Source organism: Peromyscus eremicus, chromosome 15, assembly GCF_949786415.1.
Source record: "Peromyscus eremicus chromosome 15, PerEre_H2_v1, whole genome shotgun sequence".
NCBI classification, from domain to species: Eukaryota; Metazoa; Chordata; class Mammalia; order Rodentia; family Cricetidae; genus Peromyscus; species Peromyscus eremicus.
The window spans coordinates 33716970-33743742 of NC_081431.1; the positions used below are offsets into that span (position 1 = coordinate 33716970).

The 26773-nt window shown below is 41.5% G+C and overlaps 1 protein-coding gene, 1 non-coding gene and 1 pseudogene across 2 annotated transcripts in view; all 3 read right to left on the reverse strand.

Moving 5' to 3' along the window:
- LOC131924919 (forkhead box protein C1-like) overlaps nucleotides 1-26550 on the reverse strand; it is a 34123-nt gene extending 7573 nt beyond the window's left edge. The window contains exons 1-2 of the mRNA XM_059280176.1: nucleotides 26500-26550; nucleotides 22353-22967 (exon numbers count right to left, since the gene is read on the reverse strand). Of these exons, the coding sequence (XP_059136159.1) occupies nucleotides 22353-22967; nucleotides 26500-26550 (666 nt within the window). The remainder of the gene's footprint in view (nucleotides 1-22352; nucleotides 22968-26499) is intronic.
- Nucleotides 3279-3351, reverse strand: Trnak-cuu (transfer RNA lysine (anticodon CUU)). The gene has a single exon. It is a non-coding gene; the product is annotated as a tRNA-Lys (tRNA).
- On the reverse strand, nucleotides 8844-10015 carry LOC131925654 (protein RER1-like; annotated as a pseudogene).
- Nucleotides 26551-26773: the final 223 nt, after the last annotated feature.

Below are 26773 nucleotides of genomic sequence, written 5' to 3' on the forward strand. Positions count from 1 at the left end.
ATACAATAAAAAAATGGGGGGTTGGGGATTTAGCTCAGTGGTAGAGCGCTTGCCTAGCAAGCGCAAGGCCCTGGGTTCAGTCCTCAGCTCCGGAAAAAATTTAAAAAAATAAAATAAAATAATAAATAAAAAATGGAATATGAGACGCTTATTTCTTATGCAAGTATATATATTACTGAATCCTAGAGCTAATAAAGATGCTTTTAATGCTTCTAACTTAAAAAAAAAAAAAAAAGAAGAGTTGCCATGGTCATAGTGTCTCTTCACAGCAATAGAAATTCTAACTATGCAGCACTCGAGAGGTAGAGCCAGGCGGATCTCTGTGAGTTTGAGGCCAGCCTGGGCTACCAAGTGAGTCCCAGGAAAAGCGAAAAGCTACACAGAGAAACCCTGTCTCGAAAAACCAAAGAAATTCTAACTAAGGCAACAACTTTTTGAAAATCACTATTCTTGACCTTAACCTAATTTGCCACTTCTCTGGAAAGAACATTTCTATAGCAACCAGCATGAAGGGACCACATCAGAGAAGAGAAAATTTGTAACTGTCCTGAAAACTGAAGCTAAGTAAGAAATAACATAAGGAAAATTAAAGGCTTATTATTACATTTAAGTGTTGTAAATCCCAGTGGAGCATCAGTAACTTACAGAGGAAATTATAGTCTAGGATTTGAAGATTAGAAGTTTCTAGTAATGATACCCTTTTGAGGAAAGACACAATTTTGATTGTAAAAATATCCCTTAATAAAATATATGGATTGAGTTCTAACTGTATAGTACACAATACACTAGATATAATTTCATATGCTAATGTTTCTATAAATGTACAACTACCCAAGACATACGTGAAGTCAGAGGGTTAAAACCCTGACAACTGGCCGGGCGGTGGTGGCGCACGCCTTTAATCCCAGCACTCGGGAGGCAGAGCCAGGCGGATCTCTGTGAGTTCGAGGCCAGCCTGGGCTACCAAGTGAGTTCCAGGAAAGGCGCAAAGCTACACAGAGAAACCCTGTCTCGAAAAACCAAAAAAAAAAAAAAAAAAAAAAAAAAAAAAAAAAAAAAAAAAAAAAAACCCTGACAACTGGAACTTGCTTTATCAGCCCCCTTAGGGGAAAAAGCTAATGGGACTGATTCAAGTGGGTTTTGCTTTTGAGGCAGGGTCTGTACGTGTGCCTGGGTTAGCCTGGAACTCGCTAAGTCAGTAATTCTCAACCTGTGAGTTGCAACCCCTTTGGGACAGAAAGACCCTTTCACAGGGGTCAAATATCAGATATTTACATTATGATTTCATAATAGTAGCAAAATTACAGTTATGAAATAGCAACGAAATGGTTCTATGGTTGGGAGTCACCACAACATGGAGAACTGTATTGAAGGGTCTCAGCATTAGGAAGGGTGAGAACCACTAAGCTAAGTGCCTTACTGTGTTCAGAGGTAAAAAATCACTTTTAGGTCCAACCTAGTGCCAAAACATATGAAGAAAAGCAGTGGCAAAGGATAAAGACCACTACTGAGGAAGGTACCTGACTAAAGATTGAAGCACAGCGCTCAAATTGTTCACAGCAGCCTAACTTTATATTCCTCTAGATTCCAGTCATAATACATGATGCAAACACTGAAAAAGATAACAGCAGTTACTTAGGTGATGAAATGAAGCAGCCAGACTCAAAAACATCATCTTAAAAGGAACTTTAGCAGTAAGGAAAATTCACAGATTACACAAAACTGCAAAGTTATTTTATTTTTTAAGTTTTTTCTTTCTTCCTTCCTTCCTTTTCGTTTTTGTTTTGTTTTGTTTTGTTTTGTTTTTCGAGACAGGGTTTCTCTGTAGTTTTGGTGCCTGTCCTGGATCTCACTCTGTTAGACCAGGCTGGCTTTGAACTAACAGAGATCCACCTGGCTCTGCCTCCCAAGTTCTGGGATTAAAGGTGTGTGCCATCACTGCCCCCAGTATTTTTTAAGCTTTCTATGTTAACATTCTATTAAATATTACCTATATTATACTGACAAGTACATAAAACAATGTTCTCTACATTTAATGGTAAGCCAGTGAGAACTGATTATTAAAATTAGTAATATTTTAAAACACATTCACTATGAATTTTATTTAAAATCTTTTTCACTGCTTTTAAATAAAACATGAATTTCCAAAATTGGTTTCCTTTGTGAAAACTGCTGTCACCTTTTCAATTTTTAAAAAATTTCTTTTTAAACTATGTCTCTGTGTGTGTCTGTGGGGGTATGTATGGGTATTTTGCAAGTGCCCACAGAGGCCAGAAGAGGGTATTGGAACCATGGCACTGGAGATAACTGACATGGATGCTGGAAACTGATCTTGGGTCCTCGCAGAGCAACATAAACTCATTTACTTATTTATTTTGGTTTTTGAAGACCAAGTTTCTCTGTGTAGCCCTGGCTATCCTGGAACTCACTTTGTACACCAGGCTGGCTTCCTCTACCTCCACAATTGGTTAATTAACTCTTGATAACCAATCTCTCCAGCACCTTGCTACTTCTTAATTACAAAGCTTTTGTAAGTCATAATATTCCAAAGTAAAAGATTTGTGAAAGCTTGGAGATTTTAACAGATTTTTAGTAGTTCAAGTCACCTTTTAAAATCAGCCCTTCTCTGCAAAATGTTTTGTTCTTCTTAGGCAGGGTCTCATTATGTAGCCCAGGCTAGCCTCAAATTCTTATTCTTCCTTCCTTTGCTTAAGGTAAGATTTAGACATATGCCATCATGTCTGGCTGTAAAATGGTAGGTTTTTGTTTGTTTGTTTTATTTAAGAGTCCTCCAGTCCCAAAAGTTATTTTGAGTCACAATAACAAATCTGATTGGAAAATGGTAACTCTGAATGTAGAAACAAATGCTCACGATGAAAAGAAAAATCTACTTATGCCCTGCTGTGGGATGGTCTGTATGTCAAGTGTGTTGCTGATTGGTCAGTAAATAAATCACTGATTGGCCATTGGCTAGGCAGGAAGTATAGGCGGGACAAGGAAAAGAATGCGGGGAAGTGGAAGGCTGAGAGAGAGACACTGCCAGCCGCCATGAGGACAAGGAAGATGTAAGGTACCAGTAAGCCATGAGCCATGTGGCAAAATAAAGATTAATAGAAATGGGCTAAATATAAGAGTAAGAGCTAGACAATAACAGGCCTGAGCTAATGGCCAAGCAGTTTAAATAATGTAAGAGTCTGTGTGTTTATTTTATAAGTGGGCTCTGAGACTGGCGGGACTTGGTGGTGGGAGCTGGAGAGAAATTCTCCAGCAACAAATGGCGCCCAACGTGGGGCACGAACCCACGACCCTGAGATTAAGAGTCTCATGCTCTACCGACTGAGCTAGCCGGGCTGGTTCGAACTCGTGATCCTCCTGCCTCTGCCTCTGTAGACCCACTATTTCTGAGAGTTATGGCTCCCAGAGCTGGCGGAAAGCGGACCGCCGCCATGTTGGGAAGCTGAAGTGGGCGGAGCCAGCAGCCACTGCGCCGTTTCAGGCTTAGAAGGCTGCAGTTTAAAAGTAATAGGCTCAAGCTAATATAAAAAAATAAGCCACGTAAAGATGACTACCACACAGAGAATCTGGATTATGTTCTCTTTGATATTCGTAACTGCAGAAAAACATTTGATTGTAAAAGCTGTTGAGTTATGCCAAAATGTATATTTTAAAGGTACCTTGACTTCAAAATTTGGATATAAGGATATGTTGCTTTGGAAAAGAGTCTCTGCTCTTGTTTCCACAGAAAGCCAGAGACTATGGATTTGTTCCAGATTAAGATACATCAGGTTTGACCAGGCAAGACCCCCTGAAAGGTCTCCAATGACACCATGGCCCAGATGATTCAACATCCAGAATGGTTTCAAGGCAACTGGCTCAGACGATACAGCCTCATGGACTACTCCATGATCCTAAAATTTTCTTCGTGTCCCCATAAGATACAGCGCCCCCCTCCAGCAGGAAGTAGTAAGAGAAGCTACGCCCAAATTCCCAAATATACCAAGCTGGCTTTAGAGATGGAATTGGCTCACTCCCCCTCTAAACCCAGACATATTGCTCAAAAAAAAAAAAAATGGTTAAGAGATTCTTATGTCCCAAATCAGAAGAGCCCTCTGGTGTGGGACAGACAAAAACCAATATTTTTATTTAAAGCAGGTTGATTATAAATACAATCTCTTTCTAAAGAAAAAAAGGGGATAGTTTAGATATGATAGGATGAAAGGGTAGATTATTGAACCTACTTTTAAAGAGTAACAACTTGTTTAAAATATTTTACATTGCTATAGATTTTAGTTTATTGATACAAATTTAAACTTAATTTTGTTATACTATATATATATTTCTATTCTTGTTTGAGGTATTATGTTTATGTAACTCATTTAAAATTGTAATGGATAATTAAAAAATAGATTAATAGTTAGTCATCTATGATAATATTTGTAGCCATGTTAGTTAAGTCTTCTAGGTATACATAGATATATTTCAGATAGATAGATAGTCTTCAAACACTTCAAAGACCTACAAAATATGGCATTTAAAATGTTTTAAAAATTTAGACTTTCTGGACAGTGAGACATGTCTGCTCCTGACAGCACCGATTTACTTCAGAGAGGAGGATGGGCATCGAAGACACTCCATACGGAGTTTATCTTCACCTTGACAAAAATAGCCATTTGGGCAAGAAACTGTTCTTGCCTGGACTGTCTGATCAACTGGACATGCAGGACCCATACAAAGGTGACCACTGAACTTTGCTTGACAAAATGGTCCTTCAGGTTCCTGCTTTGCAGAGAAAACTGCCAGACATTCTACAGGACACAGAGAAAAGTGAATAAGAGACTCTAGGCCTGTGGGCTGAAGACAGATGCCCCAACTTTACAAGAGAACTTTGAATGACTGTCCAGGCTGCCAGCTGTCTCTGTCTACCCTACAAGACTCCTAAAAGTTGCTTATATCCTTCTCCATTTCTCAGGTAGTAGTATATCCTTCTGAGGTCTTTGATGTGGTTAAAGACTAGATACTTACAATTTTCCTTAGTTATAATAAAAGATAAGTTAGATATAAAACCTTAAACTCACAAATTTAAGATAGATAGGATCTCTTCTTTAATATTGTAACTGCAATTCTTGCTTGATAATTGTTTTGTTATATGTAATTTTACTATGTTAAAGTTAAAACCTTCCTTTTTAAGAAAAGAAAAGGGGAAGTGCTGTGGGATGGTCTGTATGTCAAGTGTGTTGCTGATTGGTCAGTAAATAAATCACTGATTGGCCATTGGCTAGGCAGGAAGTATAGGCGGGACAAGGAAAAGAATGCGGGGAAGTGGAAGGCTGAGAGAGAGACACTGCCAGCCGCCATGAGGACAAGGAAGATGTAAGGTACCAGTAAGCCATGAGCCATGTGGCAAAATAAAGATTAATAGAAATGGGCTAAATATAAGAGTAAGAGCTAGACAATAACAGGCCTGAGCTAATGGCCAAGCAGTTTAAATAATGTAAGAGTCTGTGTGTTTATTTTATAAGTGGGCTCTGAGACTGGCGGGACTTGGTGGTGGGAGCTGGAGAGAAATTCTCCAGCAACAATGCCCAGTTCATTTTTCAGGTTGAAAAACACCAGCTTTTAATTCTGTAGTGTTTGTCTCTCTTGACTAGATCTTGTCCCAACAGTGTATATAAATGACTGCTCAGAATGACTGGGGGTGGAGGAATATGTCTCCAACCTTTGTTTGTTATTTTAAAAAAGAAAAATGTCCTTGGGCACAGGCCTTTCTTTCAACCTTAACCTGGGGAGACAGAGGCAGGTGGATATCTGAGATTTCCAGATCAGCCAGAATTGCATGGTGAAACTCGTCTCAAACTAAACAAAACCTTCCCAATCCCGGCCAGTTTTCTAGGCTCTACCATTTACCTTCTCACTGTCCACATTCAACCTACCTTAACCACTAAATTGTAACAACTCTAGCATATAAAGGACTTTTTCATGAAATTTAATGATTATCCTTCAATTCTTAACTGTTTCTATAATGCATTTAATAATGTCAGTTACTCCTACAAATGCTGCCCAAGTAGTTACTAGATGCCAAGCCGCTCCTTGACTCTTAAGCACTGCTTCTCTTCCCCACATTGGATTGATTGTTGGTGGTTCCCCTAATTTCTTCAATTCTCTTTTCTAAGTTTCCTATGGTGATTTAGTCTATTTTTATGCTTTCTACTACCAACGGTCCTGCTAACTTTGAAAAAGTTCAGATATTTCTTTTGAATGCCAGGACTATAGTATATATAAACAAATGAGGTCCAGCTAGGGTCTCAACCTTCCTAAGTCTAAAACCACCTCATTCCCTAATCTCCAATAAATCTGCTTTTTGTTTGTTTGCTTTTCGATACAAGGCTTCTCTGTGTAACAGTCTTGGCTGTCCTGGAACTCTCTCTGTAGACCAGACTGGCCTCAAACTCCACCTGCCTCTGCCTCCTGAGTGCTGGGATTAAGGCTGTCCTGGAATTCAGAGATCCACCTGCCTCTGCCTCTGGGGTTAAAGGTGTGTACCACCATCACCAGGCTCAATGATCTTTTATAATAAAAAATGCCAAAGAACTTGTCAAAAGAAGGGAATTCCCTCCATTTTTTATTTTAAAAATCCAGTCAACATCATACTCAACAGGGAAAGATTTAAAGAATGCCCTTTAAGATTATGAACCAGCAGGGCCAGGCGGTAGTGGCACATGCCATTAATCCCAGCATTTGGGAGGCAAATGCAGGTCGATCTCTGAGTTTGAGGCCAGCCTGGTCCACAGAGCAAGTTTCAGGACAGCCAGGACTGTTTCACAGAGAAACTCTGTCTCAAAAAATAAATTTAAAAAAAAAAAAAAATTAGGAACCAGTGGTTGGAAAGATGGCTCAGCAGTTAAGAGCACTGACCGCTCTTCCAAAGGACCTGGATTCAATTCCCAGCACTCACACGGTGGCTCACAACTGTCTAATTCCAATCCTAGAGGATCTCACACTCTCCTCTGTAGGCACTGCATGTACATGGTACATGTCCTACAGGCGGGCAAAACATCCACACAAATAGAAATATACGAACACTTTTAAAAAGGATTAGGAACCAAGTAAGGAAGCCTGCTTTCGTCACTACTACACAATGTATTGAAACTAGAACTATAAAGAGAAATAAAAGGCTCTCTTCTCACAGATGTCATTATCCTCTAGAAAAAACAAGAACTAATAATTTGACAAAGTGCAAAGTACAAGATCAACACTCAAAAACAATGTTTCTATACACAAACAGTGAACATCTGAAAAGAAAATGTCTAAAGCCATGTCAGGCAGAAGTGGTGCATACCTTTAGTCCCAGCACTCAGGAGGCAGAGGCAGGTGGATCTCTCTGAGCCCAGCAAGAGAATTCCAGAACAGCCAGGGCTACACAGAAAAACTGTCTGGGGCTGGGAGGTGGGGAGAGAAAGAAAAAGAAAAAAAAAAATGTATTATATTCATTATCTAACTTAATCCTCACAATGACCCTGAAAGCATTATTATATTAATTTCACAGATAAGGAAACTGAAGCAAAGGTAATATGTTATGGCATTTTAACATTTAAAAGCTCTATGGTAACCAAACATACATACTTTCACTTATTTCTTTGGCTTTTGTGGTTTTTTTTTTTGTTTTTTTTGTGTTTTTTTTTTTTTTTCTTTAGTTTTTCAAGACAGAGTTTATCTGTTTAACAGCCCTAGTTGTCCTGGAATTCACTCTGTAGACCAGGCTGGCCTGGAACTCACAGAGATCCACCTGCCTGTCTCCCAAGTTATGGGATTAAAGGTATGTGCCGCCGCTGCCGCCACCACCCAGCTTCTTTGGCTTTTTGAGACAGGGTCTCTTGTAGCCCTGAATGACCATAAACTCCTGATCCTTCTGCCTCCACCTCCCAAGACCTGGGATGACAGGCATGTGTTAACACATTCAGCTATTTTCCTTATTTTGAAAAGGAAATTCCCTCTTTGCTGGTAACAATAGCCAGCTTTATCAATGTACATAATATGATAATCATTCCTCTCCTACCATCACTTAAAACATTTCTCTTTGTTGGAGGAAAGGAGGGGACATTATCTCTTACATCAACATCCTTTCCCATCCCTACTTCAAGACTGATGCTCTTACCCATTAACAAACAAAAAACTTGAATATTTACTCTGTCTCAGACAGTGTGCCAGGAATGATACATCCCTGGAATTCTCTGCCCTCAGAGTATAAGTATCACCTGAATTTATCAACCTATTAATTGATCTGTCTTCAATCTTGAAAAAAGAATTTATTGGATTTATTTTTCAAACAATTAAAATATACATATTTATAGTTCCAGGCCCTAAAAAGCAATAATGGTAGTTAAGAACAAAGTTGTAAGTCATTACAATAGAGGCCAACTTGAAAAACATTTCTAGTGAGATGATATTCAGAAACTGGCATGAGAACCTCACAAAGCTACATGACAACCACCCTCAAAGTGTTGGAATCTTTTTCACACATAGGAAGCAGGCTGGCATGTCCCTCTGGCACAGAGGACTGGCCTCAGCATGGTCAGGAAGACAGCTCCCCATAGCTGCACTCCTGTTCTCTTGGGCTGCCACTGCCTGGCCTCTCAAGCCTATAGTTCACTACAATTCTGTCCATTTCAAACACAAAAATGCAATTTAGTTTAAATGCCACTTTCTTCAAGAATCTGACATTTCAGATACAAATAATTTGAGGATCCTCTTAAAAAGAAATTTCAACTTCCTCATAATCAACTACTTTTTGTGGAAATGGCGTTATTAAAATGGCTCAAAACCATTCTTGAACACATATGACAGATTCAGTCCAGCTTCTGACTAGCAAAAGTCTTGCCCAAGTCCTCCTTCCTTTTGTATCTCCTCTTTCTGCTAATCATGTGCTTTATTTGCCTCTTCATTGTAATACAGAAATGCATGATGAAGTATATCACCAGGATTGGCCAGAAGGTTGTTGTGGCATATTTGTACACTGTGAAGATGTACTGCTCTGATTGGTGTAATAAAAAGCTGATTGGCCAATAGCTAGGCAGGAAAGGTAGGTGGGATTTCCAGGAGAGAGAGGAAGAGGAGGAGGAATCTAGGGGCACAACTTATACCAGCAAGCCGCCAATGAGACACAGAGGGAGTTGGACATACAGAATGAAAGAAAGGTAAAAAGCCATACGATAAAGTGTAGATTAATAGAAGCAAGTTAATTTAAGTTATAAGAGCTAGTGGAACAAGCCTAAGCTAAGGCCAAGCTTTCATAATTAATAATAAATCTCTGTGTCATTATTTGCGAGCTAGCAGCTTAAAGAAAAATCCAACTACACAAAGTAAAGACCATAGCCACAGAATGCCTTTCGCAGCTGCATGGCAAAATTAGAATTCTTTTGTTTGTTTGTTTGTTTGTTTGTTTGTTTGTTTTTTCGAGACAGGGTTTCTCTGTGTAGTTTTGCGCCTTTCCTGGAACTCACTTGGTAGTCCAGGCTGGCCTCGAACTCACAGAGATCCACCTGGCTCTGCCTCCCGAGTGCTGGGATTAAAGGCGTGAGCCACCACCACCCGGCCCAAAAATTAGAATTCTTATGTAAGCCTCTGAATGAAAGGACAAAACTCCTCACTCTGGTTGGTAATGAAGAGCCGTTGTATGTGTCTTCCATCAACGAAGGATCCACTTTGAGAGAAAGGAACACTATGAAAAGATTTAGGTGGTACATTCCCAAGGGGGGAAAAAAGTACCAACCCTGTAACAGGTAAACTCTAATCATGGAGACAAAATCAGGCCCAGTGTCACGACCCACTGGACTGCTGTGAAAAGGGTAGACTTGTCCAGCCATGTGAAAAATTAGCACACCACTGAGGGTTTCCCATGGACACAGTCTCCAATAGTGTCTGTCCCCTTTAGACATTCTGGGACTCTCAGCTCCCTGCAGAGCCACAGTCTTTCACAGGGCTTCAGGATGGCGGGCTGGGTGGGAACCTGAACAGGCATTTCCGTTTTGACCTGCAGTACCACTTCCAGCTGCCAAGATCAGATTGATTGATTTTTATGTGTAAGAATGTTTTGCTTCTATGTATCTACGTGCACCATGTGTGTGCCTGGTACACACAGAGGCCAAAAGAATGTGTATGATCCCCTGAAACTAGAATTACAGATGTTTGTTGAGTCTTCTTGTGAATGCTGGGAATTGAACCTGGGTATTCTAGAAGAGCAGTCAGTTCTCTTAACTGCCAATATCCTCAACCTTGTTTTCTGAGACAGGGTCTCTGTAGTACGTAATGAGTCCCAGAGCCAGAGCAATGGCTCACCAAGTTAAAAGCACCCACCTTCTTAAGTTTGACAACCTGAGTTCAGTCCCTGGAATCCACATGGAAGGAGAGAACCAACTACTCCAAGCTGTCCTATGACCACCACACATGCACATGTTACACATGCAAACACATATGCCAAATGTCGGGGAGAACAGTGAGTTAGTCCTGATGGCACACACCTGTAACCCAAGTACTCTGGAGGCTGAGATGAGAGAATTGTGTATTCTAGGCCAGCCTCGGCTACATGGTGACAATTGATCACAAAACAAAATAAAGTATTACAGAGGACTGAGAACATTTCCTCTAAAATCAATAAGACAGGGTTGTCCACTCTCACTTTTCTTATTTGATATAGTGTCCCAAGTCTTAGCTACAGCAATTAGACAAGTGCAAGACAGAAAATGGATAAGAGGAAAGGGAAGAAAGAAGTCAAACTATCCCCATTTGTAGATGACATGGTTTTTTACTTAAAAGACCCTATTGGGTCTACCAGAAAACTCTCAGACTAACAAACACAGTAAAGTTGCAGTATACAAAGTCATTGAAAATAAGAAATGTAGCCTTCTCTATATCAACAGTGTACTCACAGAGAAAGAAGTCAGGAAAAAATATTTCATTCAAAATAACTGCCCCCCCCCCAAAAAAAGTATTTAGGAATACATCTAACCAAAGAAGTGAAAGACCCCTCAAAACAAACTTCAAGATACTAAGAAAGGAAATCACAAGATACAAGACAACCAAGACATTCCATGCTCCTGGATTGGCAGAATTAATATTATGGAAATGGCTATACTATACTACCAAAATTAATTCAGGTTTAATGAAACACTAACCAAAATTCTGATATATTTCACAAGTTCAGCAAAAAAAAAAAAAAAACAAACCAAAAACCACCACCACCAACAACAACAACAAAACCAAAAACCAAAACCAATACAAGAATACATATGGAACCACAAAAGACCATGTGTCTTAGTTAGGGTTTTATTGCTGTGAAGAGACACCATGACCATGACAACTCTTGTAAAGAAAAACAGTTAATTGGGGCTGGCTTACAGGTTCAGAGGTTTAGTCCATTATTGCCATGGCAGGAAGCATAGCAGTGTGCAGGCAGACATAGTACTAAGGAAGTTTTTTACATCTCGATCCATAGTCAGCAGGAAAAAGAATGAGCCACACTAGGCCTAGCTTGAGCATCTGAGACCTCCAAGCTCACCCCTACAGTGACATACTTCCTCAAACAAGGCCACACCTACTCCAACAAAGCCACACCTCCCAATAGTGCCACTCCCGCTGGGCCAAGTATTCAAACGAGTCTAAAGGGGCCATTATTCCTATTCAAACAACCACACCACGAACAGCCAAAGAAGGAACAAGGAGCAAGGTTTATTATTTGTTTTTTGTTTGTGTTTTTTTGGTTTTTTGGTTTTACGGGACAGGGTTTCTCTGTGTAGCTTTGTGCCTCAAACTCACAAAGATCCGCCTGCCTCTGCCTCCCGAGTGCTGGGATCAAAGGCGTGTGCCACCACCGCCCGGCTTTGTTTTTTGTTTTTTAGAGACAGGTTTTCTCTATGTAACAGTCCTGGCTTTCCTGGAATTCACTCTGTAGATAAGACTGGCCTTGAACTCACTGAGATCCACCTGCCTCTGCCTCTCAGGTGCTGGGATTAAAGGCATGCACCACCACAGCCCAGTAGAGCACTTTTTTTTTAAAAGAGTCATTTTTATTTTTAAAAACTGTCTGTGTGTATCACATGTGTATAGGTGCACAAGGAGGCCAGAAGGTAAGATCCCCTGGAGTTGGAGTTATAGGCAGTTATGAGCACCAACCTGGGTCCTGGGATCCAAATTGGGATCCTCTGAGAAAGCAGTACACATTTTTAACCACTGAGCCATCTCTCCAGCCCCATGAGCAGACTTTTATCAACAAAAGGCCTAGAGAATAAAATGGCATTTCCTAAAACACTCAAAGAACCCCTAACTTTTTTATGTTTTTTACTTTTGGATTTTTATTTTCTCACTGTGTAGCCCTGGTTGACCTGAACTCTCCATGTAGACTTTACTGGCTTTGAACTCACGTGTCTGCCTCTGCTTCTGCTGGAGTGCTGGGACTAAAGGCATGTTCCACTATGACTAGCTCAAAGCAGCAGCCACTATCTATACATGGTTATTAGTCCTCTGAAATATGCTGATGCAACTGAGTAACTACATTTTAAATTTTATTTAATTGATACTTAAATTGATGCAAGCAAAAGTATTATTCAATAGTAAATGGATGAGCTATTGAGTCATGAAAAGACATGAAGGAACGTTAAACACAATGTAAAGTGTAAGAAGGCAGTCTAAAATGCTACATACTCTAAGATTCCAACCACCTGGCATTCAGGGAGGGGAAAAACTATGAAGACAGTGAAAGGAGCAGTTGTTGCCTGAGGCACAGAGGAATGGGAAGGAAATACATAAGTGCAACACATACACAGATACATGTTATACACACAGGATATTTAGCATTATGTATTTGGTAAAACAAGTTACTGCAAAAATTTATCTTTTTGTACCATATTTCTATAAATTCAAACTTCTCTAACAGAAATCTATATAAAGGCTTAGTGAGATGGGTCATTGGGTAAAAACCTTTGCTGCCAAGTCCAATGACCCTGTGACACATACATATAAACTAATTAAATAAACATAATTAAAGATTTCTTAAAAATAAAATCTATTGCCAGGTGTAGTGGCACACATCTTTATTCCAACACTCAGCAGGCAGAAGCAAGTGAATCTCTGAGTTTGAGGCCCACCTGGTCTACATAGTGAGTTTCAGGACAGCCAGCCTTACTACATTGTGGTGGTATTTTACTTGTACTGAAATGTGATTTTAGTTGTATGTTAATAAATAAAGTTGCCTGGGGGTCAGAGCTATTAGAGCCATAGCAAGTGCGTGGCGGTGGTGGCGCACGCCTTTAATCTCGATACCATAGAGGACCTGGAGGGCTGTACATACAGGCAGTGACGAGGCAGTCACGTGTTTGGGTTTACAACCAATGAGAAGGCAGAACAGCTAGACTATATAAAGACATACACACAGGAAGTAGGTCCCTTTCGGAGAGCTCTCTTGACTGAAGAGGATCGCTGAAGCAGGAAGGGTGAGGCTCTTAGCTCTGACCTCTTGGCTTTCTTCTCTGAATCGGCTCTGTGTTTCTTATTTAATAAGACGGTTGGTTACATCTACACTACATAGTAAGACTCTGCTCAAAATAGATAGATAGATAGATAGATAGATAGATAGATAGATAGATAGATAGTTGGATGGATGAATGCACGGATGGACGGATGGACAGACAGAGACAGACAGAATCTATTTAAAAGTTTACATTCAAGATGCTGGAGAGATGGCTTAGTGGGTATGAACACTTGCTGTAAGCCAAAGTTTAAATCCTCAGTTCCAACATTTAAAAAAATAAAACAAGCCAATGCCTTTAGTATCTGCACTCGGAAGAGAGGCAGGAGGATCTCTGTGAGTTTGAGGCCAGCCAAGTCTACAAAGTGAGTTCCAGGACAGCCAGAGCTACACAGAGAAACCCTTTCTCTAAAAACATTAACAAAACAAAAAAAACCCACAAAAACTGAGCATTGGCTACACCTGTCTATAAGCCCAGTATTCCCAGCCTGCCAGCCAGCCAGCCCAAAGCAGCCAGTCAGGTTCACCAAGAGATTCTGTCTCAAGGACATCAATGAGCACAGAATCATAGAACACCCAACGTCATCCTCTGGCTACACATTCTGTAGGGTACATGTATCACAGACATCACATACCTTGAGCTAGCACCCCAAACTTCATGTTTCTAGCAGCTAATATCAAACAAAAAAATTCCAAAATAAAACTCAAAGACTGGGGGCTGGAGAGAGATCAGGAATTAAGATCACTGGCTGCTCTTCCAGAGGACTCAGGTTTGATTTGCAGCACCCACACAGTGGTTCACAACCTTCTATAACTCCAGTTCCAGGGGATCTGACATCCTCTTAGTGGCCTCAAGGGCACTAAGCACACAAAACAAATAAATAAATGATAAATAATTAGACTGAAATGGGAAGAAAATGAGAATGGCAATACTAAAAATTACTTCATTTTTGACCATTACTCCCTGAGACAGTTAATCCTAAACTATAAGATTTTTTAAATTTAATTTTTAAAGATTACGTGTATATGTTTATCTCTGCAAGAATATAAACACATGAATGTGGGGCCTGCAGAGATCAGAAGATCCCCTGGAGTTTTAATTACAGGTAGTTGTGAGTCACCCAATATGGGTGCTAGAGAACTCATGTCCTCTGCAATAGTATGCACTTGGATTTGTTTGATTTTTTAGACTGGACCTAGGTAGTGCCAGCAGTCCTGGAACTTGCTATGTTCACCAGGCTGGCTTCACACAGTTCCACCTGCCTCTACCTCCCAGTACTCTTGTTTTTTTTTTTTTTTTTTTTTTTTTTTCTTTTTCAAGACAGGGTTTCTCTGTGTAGCTTTGCACCTTTCCTGGAACTCACTTGGTAGCCCAGGCTGGCCTCAAACTCAGAGATCCACCTAGCTCTGCCTCCCGAGTGCTGGGATTAAAGGCATGCGCTACCACTGCCCTCTCCCAGTACTCTTAACCACTCACTAAGCCATCTCTCTAGCCCCTATACAAAGATTTTTAAAATGTAGTTTGAATATTAATGTTTACAGAACTTTATAGCTAGACTATGTGAGAAAGTTCTGTAAACATTAATCTTCCCCTCTTCATTCTGTTAACAGTCTAAAATTATTCTGGAATGGGACTGGGTATCAAGTATATTCTAAAGATAGATTTATGCCATCTAAACTTCTAAATAATCTTTAGAAAAATGTATTACCATTTCTGCTTTTAAGGATGAGGGATTATACTGGGTGGTGGTGGTGGTGGTGGTGGTGGCAGCGGCGGCTCTTGGAAGGCAGAGGCAGGTGGATCTCTGTGAGTGTGAAGTCAGCCTGGTCTACAGAGAGTTCCAGGACAGCCATGACGGTTACACAGAGAAACCCTGTCTCTAGAAACTTAAAAAGGATGAGGGATTATAAAATGTAAATCTTAAAAAGAACTCCAACTCCAGAGGATCCAGCTCCTTCTTCTGGCCTCCATAGCTACCCGCACCCATGTAGTATGCATCACACACTCAGGCACACACACATACACATGAAAATTTTTGAAATCATTGAAAAGAAAAGAGCACTTGGACAGTTTTCACTTGAAAGTTTATGTTCTAACAGCTTTCTCTTACTTATGTTAGAGATGTGGCTCAGTTGGTGGCATGCTTGCCTAGCATGCATAAGGCCTGGGATTCCAGACCTAGCATAAACTTACCTATAGCTCTTCTACTCTCACACTTAATTCACAACTTTTATTCTGCTTTAGAACTATACAAAAGGTAGTCAAGATTTTTGTAATTATGAATAAGGCATATCCAAAGAAGCTCAAGTAAGTCCTTTGGTCCAGACTGGCCTGAAACTATCTATATACCCTAGACTGACTTCAAACTTGTCATCCTTCTGACTCAGCCCCTCTAGTGCTGAGATTATAGGAATTTACCACCAGGTTTGACTCCTTTGTTCACATTTCAAGATTCCTGTATTCATTAAGAAACACTAAAGAGGGGGCTGGTAAGATGGCTAGCACTTAGGAGCTAGTTCCTCTTCCAGATGACCTGGGTTTGGTTCCCAGTACCCATGTTGGGTGGTTCAGAGCAGTCCATAACTCCAACTCCTGGTGATTTGACACCCTCTCCTGGACTCTGTGGGCACCTACAGTATACACACTCTCACACACACACACACGAGAGAGAGAGAGAGAGAGAGAGAGAGAGAGAGAGAGAGAGAGAGAGAGAGAGAGAGAGAGAGAGAGAGAGAGAGGGAGAGGAGGGGGAGGGAGGGGGGAGAGAGACTGACAGAGACACACACAGAGAGACACAGAGACAGAGACTTACTTTTAAAATAAATCTTTAAAAAAGACTGACAAGGAGCTTGAGGAAATGACTCAAGCCAGTAAGTGCTCGCCATGCAAGCATGAGAACCTGAATTCAGATCCCTAGAACCCGAGGGCACAGTGGCATGAATGTGCCTGTAGTCACAGTGTTGGTGGCATGAATCTCACTGGCCAGCCAGTCCAGCTAATAGATGAGCTTCAAGTTCACTAAGAGACCCTGTCTCAAAAATGAAAGGTGGACAGGCCTGAGAGATGACGGCTCAGTGGGTAAAGGCATTTGCCACCAAGCCTGACAACCTGAGTTCCACCTCTAAAGCAGAAGAGAACCAACTCTTTCAAGTTGTCCTCTGACCTCCACATGCATGCTGTGGCATGCACACACCCACACTCGTGAAGGTTATAGTAATATTGGAAAGATTCTCAACACCTTCCTCTGGCTTTCACCTGCATGCACACACTCACACTAATAGGTAAATGCACACACACAAACATATACACACAAGAAAATACTAAAGGGCTAAAGAGTCTATATGGCAACACTGCTGCAGACTGATAAATCTCATGCCTGAAAATACAAAAAAAATCTTAAACTCTGAAGCAAAAAAATTCCTTTATATAAATGTCTGACAAAACTATTCTTACACTCTAACCTCCAAAGATAATTCAAATCCCGCCAGGAGATATTAAACTAAACCCTAGGAAGCATACTGATTTTGAAATCTCTGAGTGTTCTAGTACAGGCCAATCTGAAAAGTCTTTCTGAACCCAATCCTGAAGAATACCTGACCCCTGAGCATAAATATAGTCAAAGCCAAAGCTAAACCAGGTCAGAAAACCCTGCCAAGGAACATCCTGACCTCAGACAGTCACCAAACAGGGATCACTTAACAGTTTATTCATTTTGTGGGAGACTGACCACTGACAGATGAAAAAACAGACTAATCGGGCCCTATCAAATCCCTATTAAGCCCCTAAGGTCTTGAAGACACTGCAAAATTCTAAATGAGTTATGGCATAAAGAGGGGAGAAAAACGTTATTAATGAAGCTCAAGTATCAGATGACCTAGCTTAATATCATTGACTATTATAAAAATTATTTTTAATTTTTCATGAAGTAATTCAAAGGTACAATTTAGTAATTACCTAACATACTGTAGCAATGCCAAAAATCTGTCTTGCTAAAAATGTGAGTTTCTAAGTGCTGGAGGAGATGACTCAGGTTTAGGGCACCCGTTGCTTGTGCAGAGAACCTGAGTTTGGTTCCCAGCACCCATATGGTGGCTCACAACCATCCGGGAGATCTATATCCTTTTCTGACTTCTGCAGGAACAAGAATGGTGTACACACATACACTCATACATATAAAATAAAATTTGGAAGATTAAAAAAAAGAATGTCCATATTTTATAGCATTTGGACCTGCTATAAAGAAAATTAAGCATTTTTTTTAAAGAATTCCAATTTATACCTTCTTGATCTTATAAGTACTTGGCCGTGTACAAGTAACAGAAAGTCAGGGGTCAAGTACAATATTATAAACATAATTCACAGTAGGAAAAAGGTATTTGTCAATACAGAAGATGCTTCTAGGTTTAATAATGACACACAGGGTGGCTGTGGTAAAACAGCTAATCTGTGTCACAAGACCCAGGTTTGAGTTTATTCTTATCTATTAATTACGGGATCTTTTTGCTATTTACTTAGCTGCTTCGAACCCCAGATTCTTTATATGTGAAATAAGGATAACAATGCAACCACTAAAGCACCATAACTAGGACTAAATAAATGGTTTTAATGAATATGCTCTCAAAAACTACAAACACACACACACACACACACACACACACACACACACAGCTCTGTTTGTTTTCTTGAGGCAGACCTCATTCCAGTCCAGACTTATCTGGAATTTACTCTGTAGCCCAGAGTCTCAAATTTGCAGTGATCCTCTTGCCTCTGCCTCCAAGAGTGATTACCCACAGCTTTGGGGATTTTCTGGTTTGTCCTGGAACTCTGTAGACCAGGCTGGCCTCGAACTCACAGAGATCTGCCTGGTGCTGGTATTAAAGGCTGGTTTGGGTTTTTTGTTTTTTGTTTTTGTTATTGATGACAACATTTTGTGCTGGGGCTAGAACCCAAGACCACATGAATGCTAAGCAAGCACAGAGTCACACATCCCCTGACCCTATAATTTTTTTAAATGATATACAATATTCTCTTTTCCAGTCTCTTCATAGGATTCAACAAATTTTTTTAACTCTTAGTATTTCTAAGAAAACGCAAATCTAATGGCTAGACATAGTACAAGCCTTTAATTCCAGCACTCAGGAGGCAGAAGCAGACATGTCTGGTCTACACAGCAAGCTCCAGGAAAGTCAACACTTACATAGTAAGACCCCGCCCTAAAAAATTAATTAATTAATTAATTAATTAAGCTGGGCAGTGTGGTACACGCCCGTAATCACAGCACTCGGGAGGCAGAAGCAAGCAGATCTATGTGAGTTTGAGACCTGCCTGATCTATACAGCAAGTTCTAGGACAGCGAGGACTGTCACACAGAGAAACTCTGTCTCAAAAAACCAAAATAAATAAAAATTTAAAAACTATTTTTTTCCTTTGTATTCATTTTATTTTTTGAGGCAAGCTCTCACCTTGTAGCCCAGGATAGTTTCAAACTTGTGACAACCCTCCTGCCTTTGTATCTTAAGTGCTGGAGCTATAGGCATGAGCCATTACACTCAACTGTAATTTAATCCTTCAGTTAGTCTCAAAGCTTTATACAGGAAATGTTTAAATATTTCTTGAGAAAATCTGAACTAAAATAGTAAGACTACACTGATACTAAAGATATGAAAACTGAGGAATCATATCTTAAAACAGTTTTGACAAAAGACAAAAACAAAACAATGCCCTATGAGACATTTTAATGTTTAATAAAAATAAGTATGCTGACTCTAAAAAACAAAACAAAACAAAAAGAAAAACAAAAGATGCTGACTCTGTCCACAGATGGTCAATACCCAATTTCAGATTAAGAAAAGAAAAATTTACCATTTAATGATTTTTAAAAAGATTTTAGCCAGGTGGTGGTGGTGGTGGTGGTGGTGGTGGTGATGGTGATGATGGTGGTGGTGGTGGTGGTGGTGGTGGTGGTGGTGGTGGTGGTGGTGGCAGTGGTACATGCCTTTAATTCCAGCACTTGGGAGGCAAAGGCAGGCGGATCTGTGAGTTCAAGGCCAGCCTGGTCTACAAAGCAAGTTCTAGGACAGCCTGGGCTACAGAGAAACCCTGTCTCTAAAAATAAAAAAATAGATTTTAGTGTGTGTGTGGTTAAAATGTGCATGTGTATATGCAGATACACAACACACAGCCAAGTGCTCATCGGGAAGCCATAGAAGGTCTCTGGGTAGGCAGCCTGCTGCTCTAGCACTCTGCCTTATTCCTTTAAGACAGGGTCTCTCACCATACCTGGAGCTAGGCTGGTGACCAGTAAACCTCACTGATCCTCCTGTCCTGCCCCCATCACAAAGAGAGGTTACAAGCATGCACACCAACCACACCCTGTGTTTTACATGAGTGCTAGGGATTTGAACTTATATCCTCACACCTGCTACCCACTGAGCCATCTCTCCCTGGTTCCTTAGTTGAAGACTTTTGTTTTCAGAAAAACTGTATCAAATGAAATTAGCAAGTCCTTGATGAAACAATGTTTTTTTTCATAACTTAAAATCTACAAACTCATCAATTAGTATTATGTAACTGTTATAATATGTTCAGGGCCACAAATGAATGTAAGTATCATTACAATACACTATAGTCTATCTGTGCCTAACAAAATTCAGTATGAAAAGAAAAACCACCAATTTGAGTCCTTCAACAACAAAAAAAAGTGTTCTGAAATTCTTAGCCACCCCCTCTAAGAGTCACAGTCACATTAGCAGGAACCATGTAATGTAAAAGTTGTTTCTCCATTATTCCAAAGATCAAATCATCCATGACAATGCTGTGCTAAGGTATAAAATAAGGTTACTGATGTGAATCTGCTATACTATACTTCAAATCGTAAAAAAGATGGCTTAATTTACATATTTTATAATTATTCACCACCAATTCTTGCAGCAGAACTAGAAACTAGTACTGCTAATTAAATTTCATATTACTGAACAATGCTTTTAACAATGACAAAGACAAATTCTAATTAGGAATTTACCCTAGAAATTGGCAAAAGCTATCAATCAGTATTTTCTTTGTATAGGTCAACCTTCCTTTTAAGAATGGTGACTCAGCTGGGTGGTGGTAGCGAACACCTTTAATTCCAGCAACTATACTAGAACTCAGGAGGCAGGGGTAGGTGGATCTCTGTGAGTTCGAGGCCAGTCTGGTCTACAAAGTGAGTTCCAGAGCAGCCAAGGCTACACAGACAGACCCTGTCTCAAAAAAAGGAAAAAAAAAGAAAGTTAACTCAGCTCAGCATTCAGGATGGTGAGACAGGAAGATTGTTAATTCCTGCCCAGCCTGGGCTGCAGCAAGACCCTGTCTCCAAAACAATAAAAGAAATACAAAGCCCCTAATAGATCCTGCAAGTGAATATTAAGCAGTCTTCTTGAATGCATTCAAACTTTTAAATATACTTTTCTGCATACACAGGAGAAACTGGAATAGAACTCACCTCTTCCTCTCTTTACTTGAAAATACATGTGGTAAAAGACTTGAAAAAGTACGTTTAGGAGAAATAGTTAACTTTTATGTTTTAAGATATTACTGCAGTATAATATACTAATATAAAAGAAGAGCTATCTCACCCTAAGCCTAGCTACTTAAAACAAAACACAACTGTTTCTTGTTTTTGAAAATTATCCGTAAAGGTTTCTACTGTTTAGTGTTTGGTTGGTTGATTTGGTTTTTTGAGACTGAACTCAAAATCCGGAGTGCTACAATTACAGGCATGCATCATAACGCCATGCTAAAAGTTTCTGAAATCTTAGAAAGAAGGCTTTAAATGTGAAATTTCAAACAGAGGAAAAGGTTTCCTCTCCAGTGTTTTTTAGGGCAAATTGGCGAAAATATAAGAACACGGATGGGACAGACACAAGAAATCCTAAGGGGACAGATGAACCACTTCTCTCCTGAGTAAGTGCTTCCAGAAGATAGGTACTGTACCAGAATGGTTAATGTTATTTCCTCTGCCCTACACAATTCAAAACGGCTAGTTGGAAAAGTTCTGCTCAAACCTTAACAATCTGTCTCCGCGTTGCCAGTAAGTGGCTTTGTTTCCAGTTTCACAGACTATTCTGGGATGTCAAGAGTTATATTATTGCTGCTTCAAAAGAGCCCTTGTTTCAGTTCACTGACCAGGGATGTGAGTACAGGGATGTTTACAGAGCCCTGATGTTTAATTAGAACGATGTGGGGAAAGGTCCACCCTTTACTACTCCTCTACCAACAACCGTATTTTGTGTATTTTTGTTGTTGTTGTGGCACTTAAGTCTTTTTGAAAAAGGCACCTGCACATGGTTTTCCTTGGCCAATAGGGTTTATCTACAAGGAACTCCAGGGAAACCGACACCCTAAAACCCATTTGGCCCAGGAAGGGGGCTGGGGAGGGAGCAGCCACGCCTGGCAGCCAGGCAGGAGCGGCGGCTGTTTACAGACGCCTTCTCCCTCCCCCACCGCACAGACAGGGGTCCAAAACAACATTTCCTGCGAGCAACTCTCCGCCCGCCGGCTGTCCTCCGAGGGACCGCGGAACCGGCCAGCCTCGGACCCCCACCTCTCCCGCCCCAGCCTCCCCAGCCCTCCTTTCGTCCAGGGCGGTGTCTGCACCGCCCCTCGGCCTACCTACCCCGGCAGGCCCTCCGGGCGGCACGCGGAGGCCTGAGGCCTAAAGGACGCCGGCCACTGACAAGCCCCGGGGCCGGTCCCGAGCGCACGGCGGGTGAGGACAGCCCCATCCCCGCCGCCGCTGCCTATTGTTCTCGGCCGCGGCCGCCCCGCTCCCCACGCTGCCGCCCGCCACTTGCTCACCGCGCTGGTCCGAGCAGCAGCTCCTCTCAGCTCCGAGTCCCTACGGCCGTCGTCACCGTCGCGGCAGCCGCCGCCGCCACCGCTGCCACCATCGACTCTGACTCTGTCCCAGGCCGCGGGAGCACGGCCATAGCCGCCACCGCCAGCGCCGCCTCCAGCCCCCCACCTGCTGCTGCTGAGGCTGCTCCTGCAGCAGGGGCCATCTTGTTGGTCGGCCTCCCCTTCCTCCTCCGCGTCCTCCACCGCCCGTCGCTCGTTGTCCTCGTCCCCTTCCTCTTCCTCAGACTCCGGCCCGCCCCGGAGTCTGGGGCGGAGATGAAGGCGAGGCTCCTCCTCACGGGGTGGGGCCAACGGAGTGGAGGGCGTGGTTAACGACGCGGGGCGTGGCCGGCGAAGGGCGTGGCCCGGAGGGAAGCTCTGAGTCACCAGCCCCAACGCCCTGCCCGAAGCCGGCGACGCGCCCCGCCCGTGTCCCGAGCGCTGTCGCGCCCTGAGCTGAGAAACTGGTCCCACCTCCTCCCCCGCCTCCCGCCGGGCCCGTGGCCACAGTGCCGGCGGTCCCAGCAGGCAAGTGGCCAGGCGGTATCTGTACGCTCGCTCCTCCGGAGTCTCGCGCTGCCTCGGAACTTGTCACTTTCTCAGCTGTGGACTCTTCTACTCTTGCATCTTTTTCCGCTTACATCCCACCTTTCCCCAGCCGTGTGTGTGTGTGTGTGTGTGTGTGTGTGTGTGTGTGTGTGTGTGTGTGTGTGTGTCTGTCGGGTCCCCAAAGAGTCTAGCCTCTGCCCCCAAGGGCTGTACGAGATTGCTCCGAAATGTCTTAAACTGTATGAACCATGAAGTACTCGGTGCCGAAAGGAGAGAAAAAGATTTGGAGGAAAGAACTCCTACTAAACTCTGGGGCTTTCTGCAGACGGTTTTGACTCTTGCTGGAATAAAGATGCTGATCTAGTCTGAGAAAATAGACACATCTTTGACAGAATTCAGTTTAGCCAAACACTTGTTCTGGAGAACTGAAAGCAATGGAATTCTAATACAACGCAGTACTAATTTCTCATTGAAACAATCCTCAGGTCAACACCTGTTTAATACTCCCCACACTGCACTCTGCTTTTTGCTTCCGGCTTTGGCTATGAAAGCAGAGAATTTGTGGTCCTGCCCTTTCTTTTTTGTTTTGTTTCTGTTTTTTTTTTTTTATTTGTTTGGTTTTTGTTTTTTGTTTTTGAAAGAGAGGATCTCTCTATTATGTAGCCTTGACTGTCTTGTAACTTTGCTCTGTAGACCAGGCTGACCTCCAACTCAGAGATCCTCCTGCTTCTGCCCGGGATTAAAACCATGTGCCCCATGCCCAGTCTGTCCTGTCTTCTCCGTGAAATCACCAACATTAATTAAAAAAAAACAAAAAACAAAAATAAATTAACAAACAACTTCTATCTCTCACTCAATAAACAATTACTGACTGGGTGGTTGTTGGTTGGTTGGTTTGTTGTTTGGTTGGTTGGTTGGTTTGGTTTGTTTGGTTTTGGTTTGGCTGGGTTAGTTTTGTTTTTGTAACAAGGTATCCTGTAGCCCAGACTGGCCTAGAAATCCCAATCCTCTGCCTCCTGAGAGCTGAGATTATAGGTGTATGTCCCCATAGCTGGCTAGGCTTTGGTTCTTGAGACAGGCTCTTACCCTGTAGCCCAGGCTAGCTTGGAACACAAAATGTAGTTCACGGGACTAGCCTCCCTCCTCTTAACTTCGGGGTACTATAGGTGTGAGCCAGCACATCCAGCCCAGGTAGTTTTTATAATTATCTCTAAAATAGCACATACTTTCCTAAACATCTAGGAAAAGTTCTTTGTAGTTGAATATAACTTCATGGTGGTAAAATTTCAGCTTATTTTTAGACTTAGTAGTGTCTTTATTGATTGTGTTTGCTGCTTTTGAAGTGAGCTAAATCTGTAATCTCTTTACTGAATACAGTAGTCCCCACTTAATCTGGAATTTCTATGATTCCAGTCACCTCTGGACAACTGCAAACCAAAAATGTTAAATGAAAAATTCCAGAAATAATCCACCAGTTTTCAATGGATTGCTATAATATATTGTTATAATTGTTCTACTTACCATTAGCTGCTAACTATGTCCAACTTGTAAATTAAACCTAATTGATCTTATGTATAGGTAAACACACAGAGGATTCTATACTATTTTCCTCCAGTTCAGTCATCTGCTGAACACCTGGGAACCTAGCTCCCAGATAAGAGCCTGACTCTTGCAGCAAACCCAGGCCTAATTTCTAGCAGTCGTAGGGATTAGGCCTGCAAGTATTTATCTAAAAGCTATCTCTTGGAAAACCTTGCCCTCCTCAAACCACCAGGCCGCTGTCCCCTACTAGGAAAGTCAGATTACTCTCTCCCTCCTGCTTCTCCTCCCCTTCCCTTCTCACTCCTAGGGAACCTTCCACAACAGAAGGTTTTAGCTGCTGTTGCTAGGCAGACATGCCAACTTCTCTGTTTAGGTGAAGGCGAGCAACTCAGCTTCCATTACAAACAACCTAGATAGGAAAGTCCCTTAAAATAGGAATAGGGATACCTCGGCTGGCAAGGGTCCTTCAAAGGACCCTATAAAATATGATTTTTTTTAAAGAAGTTAAATTTGTGTCAACTAAAAATAAGTTAAAAACAGAGGTTGCTCAAAGTTCTTTTTAACTATATAATTAAGCAAATACTTGACAGAAAAAAAAGGCCATCTCTGAGGAAACAACTGTTTATAATAAAACTAACCTCGTTTATGTTTTGAATTCCACAATTAGCTAGAAGTGAGATACGGAAGATAATGTGTCCCTTGAGACCAAGTCTATTTCAAAGAGATGTGGTAATTCACCAAGGGGAAAAAACAGATAGTGTGAGTTTTATTCCTAAATTAATAACTGTTTATAAATTTTAGCCAGTAAATTAATCTCTTCCCTAACTTCATTGTTAAGTTTTAAAAAACATTACTAAGGTCTTGAAATTAGTTAGAAATTAATTAAAAGATTGAATTAGATAGTATGTTGAAGTTTCTATGTGTATATAATTTAAATTTCAAGTTTAAAAACTGGAGCCAGGAAGTGGTGGCACATGCCTTTAATCCCAGCACTCAGAAGGCAGAGGCAGCGAATCTCTATGAGTTCGAGGCCAGCCTGGTTTACAAAGCAAGTTCGAAGACAGCCAGAACTGTTGCACAGAGAAACCCTGTCTCAAAAAACAAACAAACAAACAACTTTAGAAATTGAAGCCAGACATGGTGGTTCTCACCTTCAATCCAACACTCAGGAGGCAGAGGCAATTATATCTCTGTGAGCTAGAGGCCACCTTATTCTACATATTGCACTCCAGGCCACCAAAGACTATCTAATGAGACCTTGTCTCAAAAATAAGTAGTCAGGCAGTGGCGGCGCACACCTTTAATCCTAGCACTCAGGAGGCAGAGGCGGGCAGATCTTGGCGAGTTCAAGGCCAGACTAGTGACATAACAAGTTCTGGGCTACAGAGTGAGAAGGTTTCAAAACTGTTACTCAAGACAAACAATTTAAATGTTTTATAGTCATGTGCTTAGAAATCTAAGCTATTTAGTTTGATTTACTTTTGGGGGGGCTGGGGGTTCAAGGCAGGGTTTCTCTGTGCACCTCTGGCTGCCCACTCTGTAGACCAGACTGGCCTCAAACTCAGAAATCCACCTATCTCTGCCTCCAGTACGGGGATTAAAGGCGTGTGCCACCACACTCGGCTTACTAGTTTATTTATCTTTAATGTGGAATGGCCAGAAATTTAAATTCTGCCTGTTTCTCCACCACTAATATACTACTAAAATGAATCACTTTGTGTAAAATCATTGGTTCACAGCATACAATAAATACTCAGTAAATTCCTCCATCTCTATTTTCCTCTGTAATTTTTGTGCAGTGAGATAGGGTCCCACCATGCATCCCTCACTGGCCTGGCACTTACTTTGTAGACCCAGCAAGCCTCTAATTTGCAACAATCCTCCTGCCTCTACCTCTTAAATGCTAGGATTGCAGGTGTGTACCACTGTCTTAGTTAGGGATTTTATTGCTGTGAAGAGACACCATGATCACGGCAACTCTTATAAGGAAAACATATAATTGAGGGAGCTTGCTTACAGTTTCAGAGGTTCGTTCCATTATCATTAAGGCTGGGAGAATGGCAGACATGGTGCTAGAGAGGTAGCAGAGAGTCCTACATCTTTCTGGCAACAGGAAATCAACTGAAACAATGGGTGGTATCCTGAGCACAGGAAATCTCAAAGCCCGCCCCCACAGTGACATACTTCCTCCAACAAGGCCACACCTCCTAATAGTGCTACTCCCTATTATGGAAGCCAATTACATTCAAACTACCACAATCACCATCTGCAGCTCAATAAACACTTTTTAA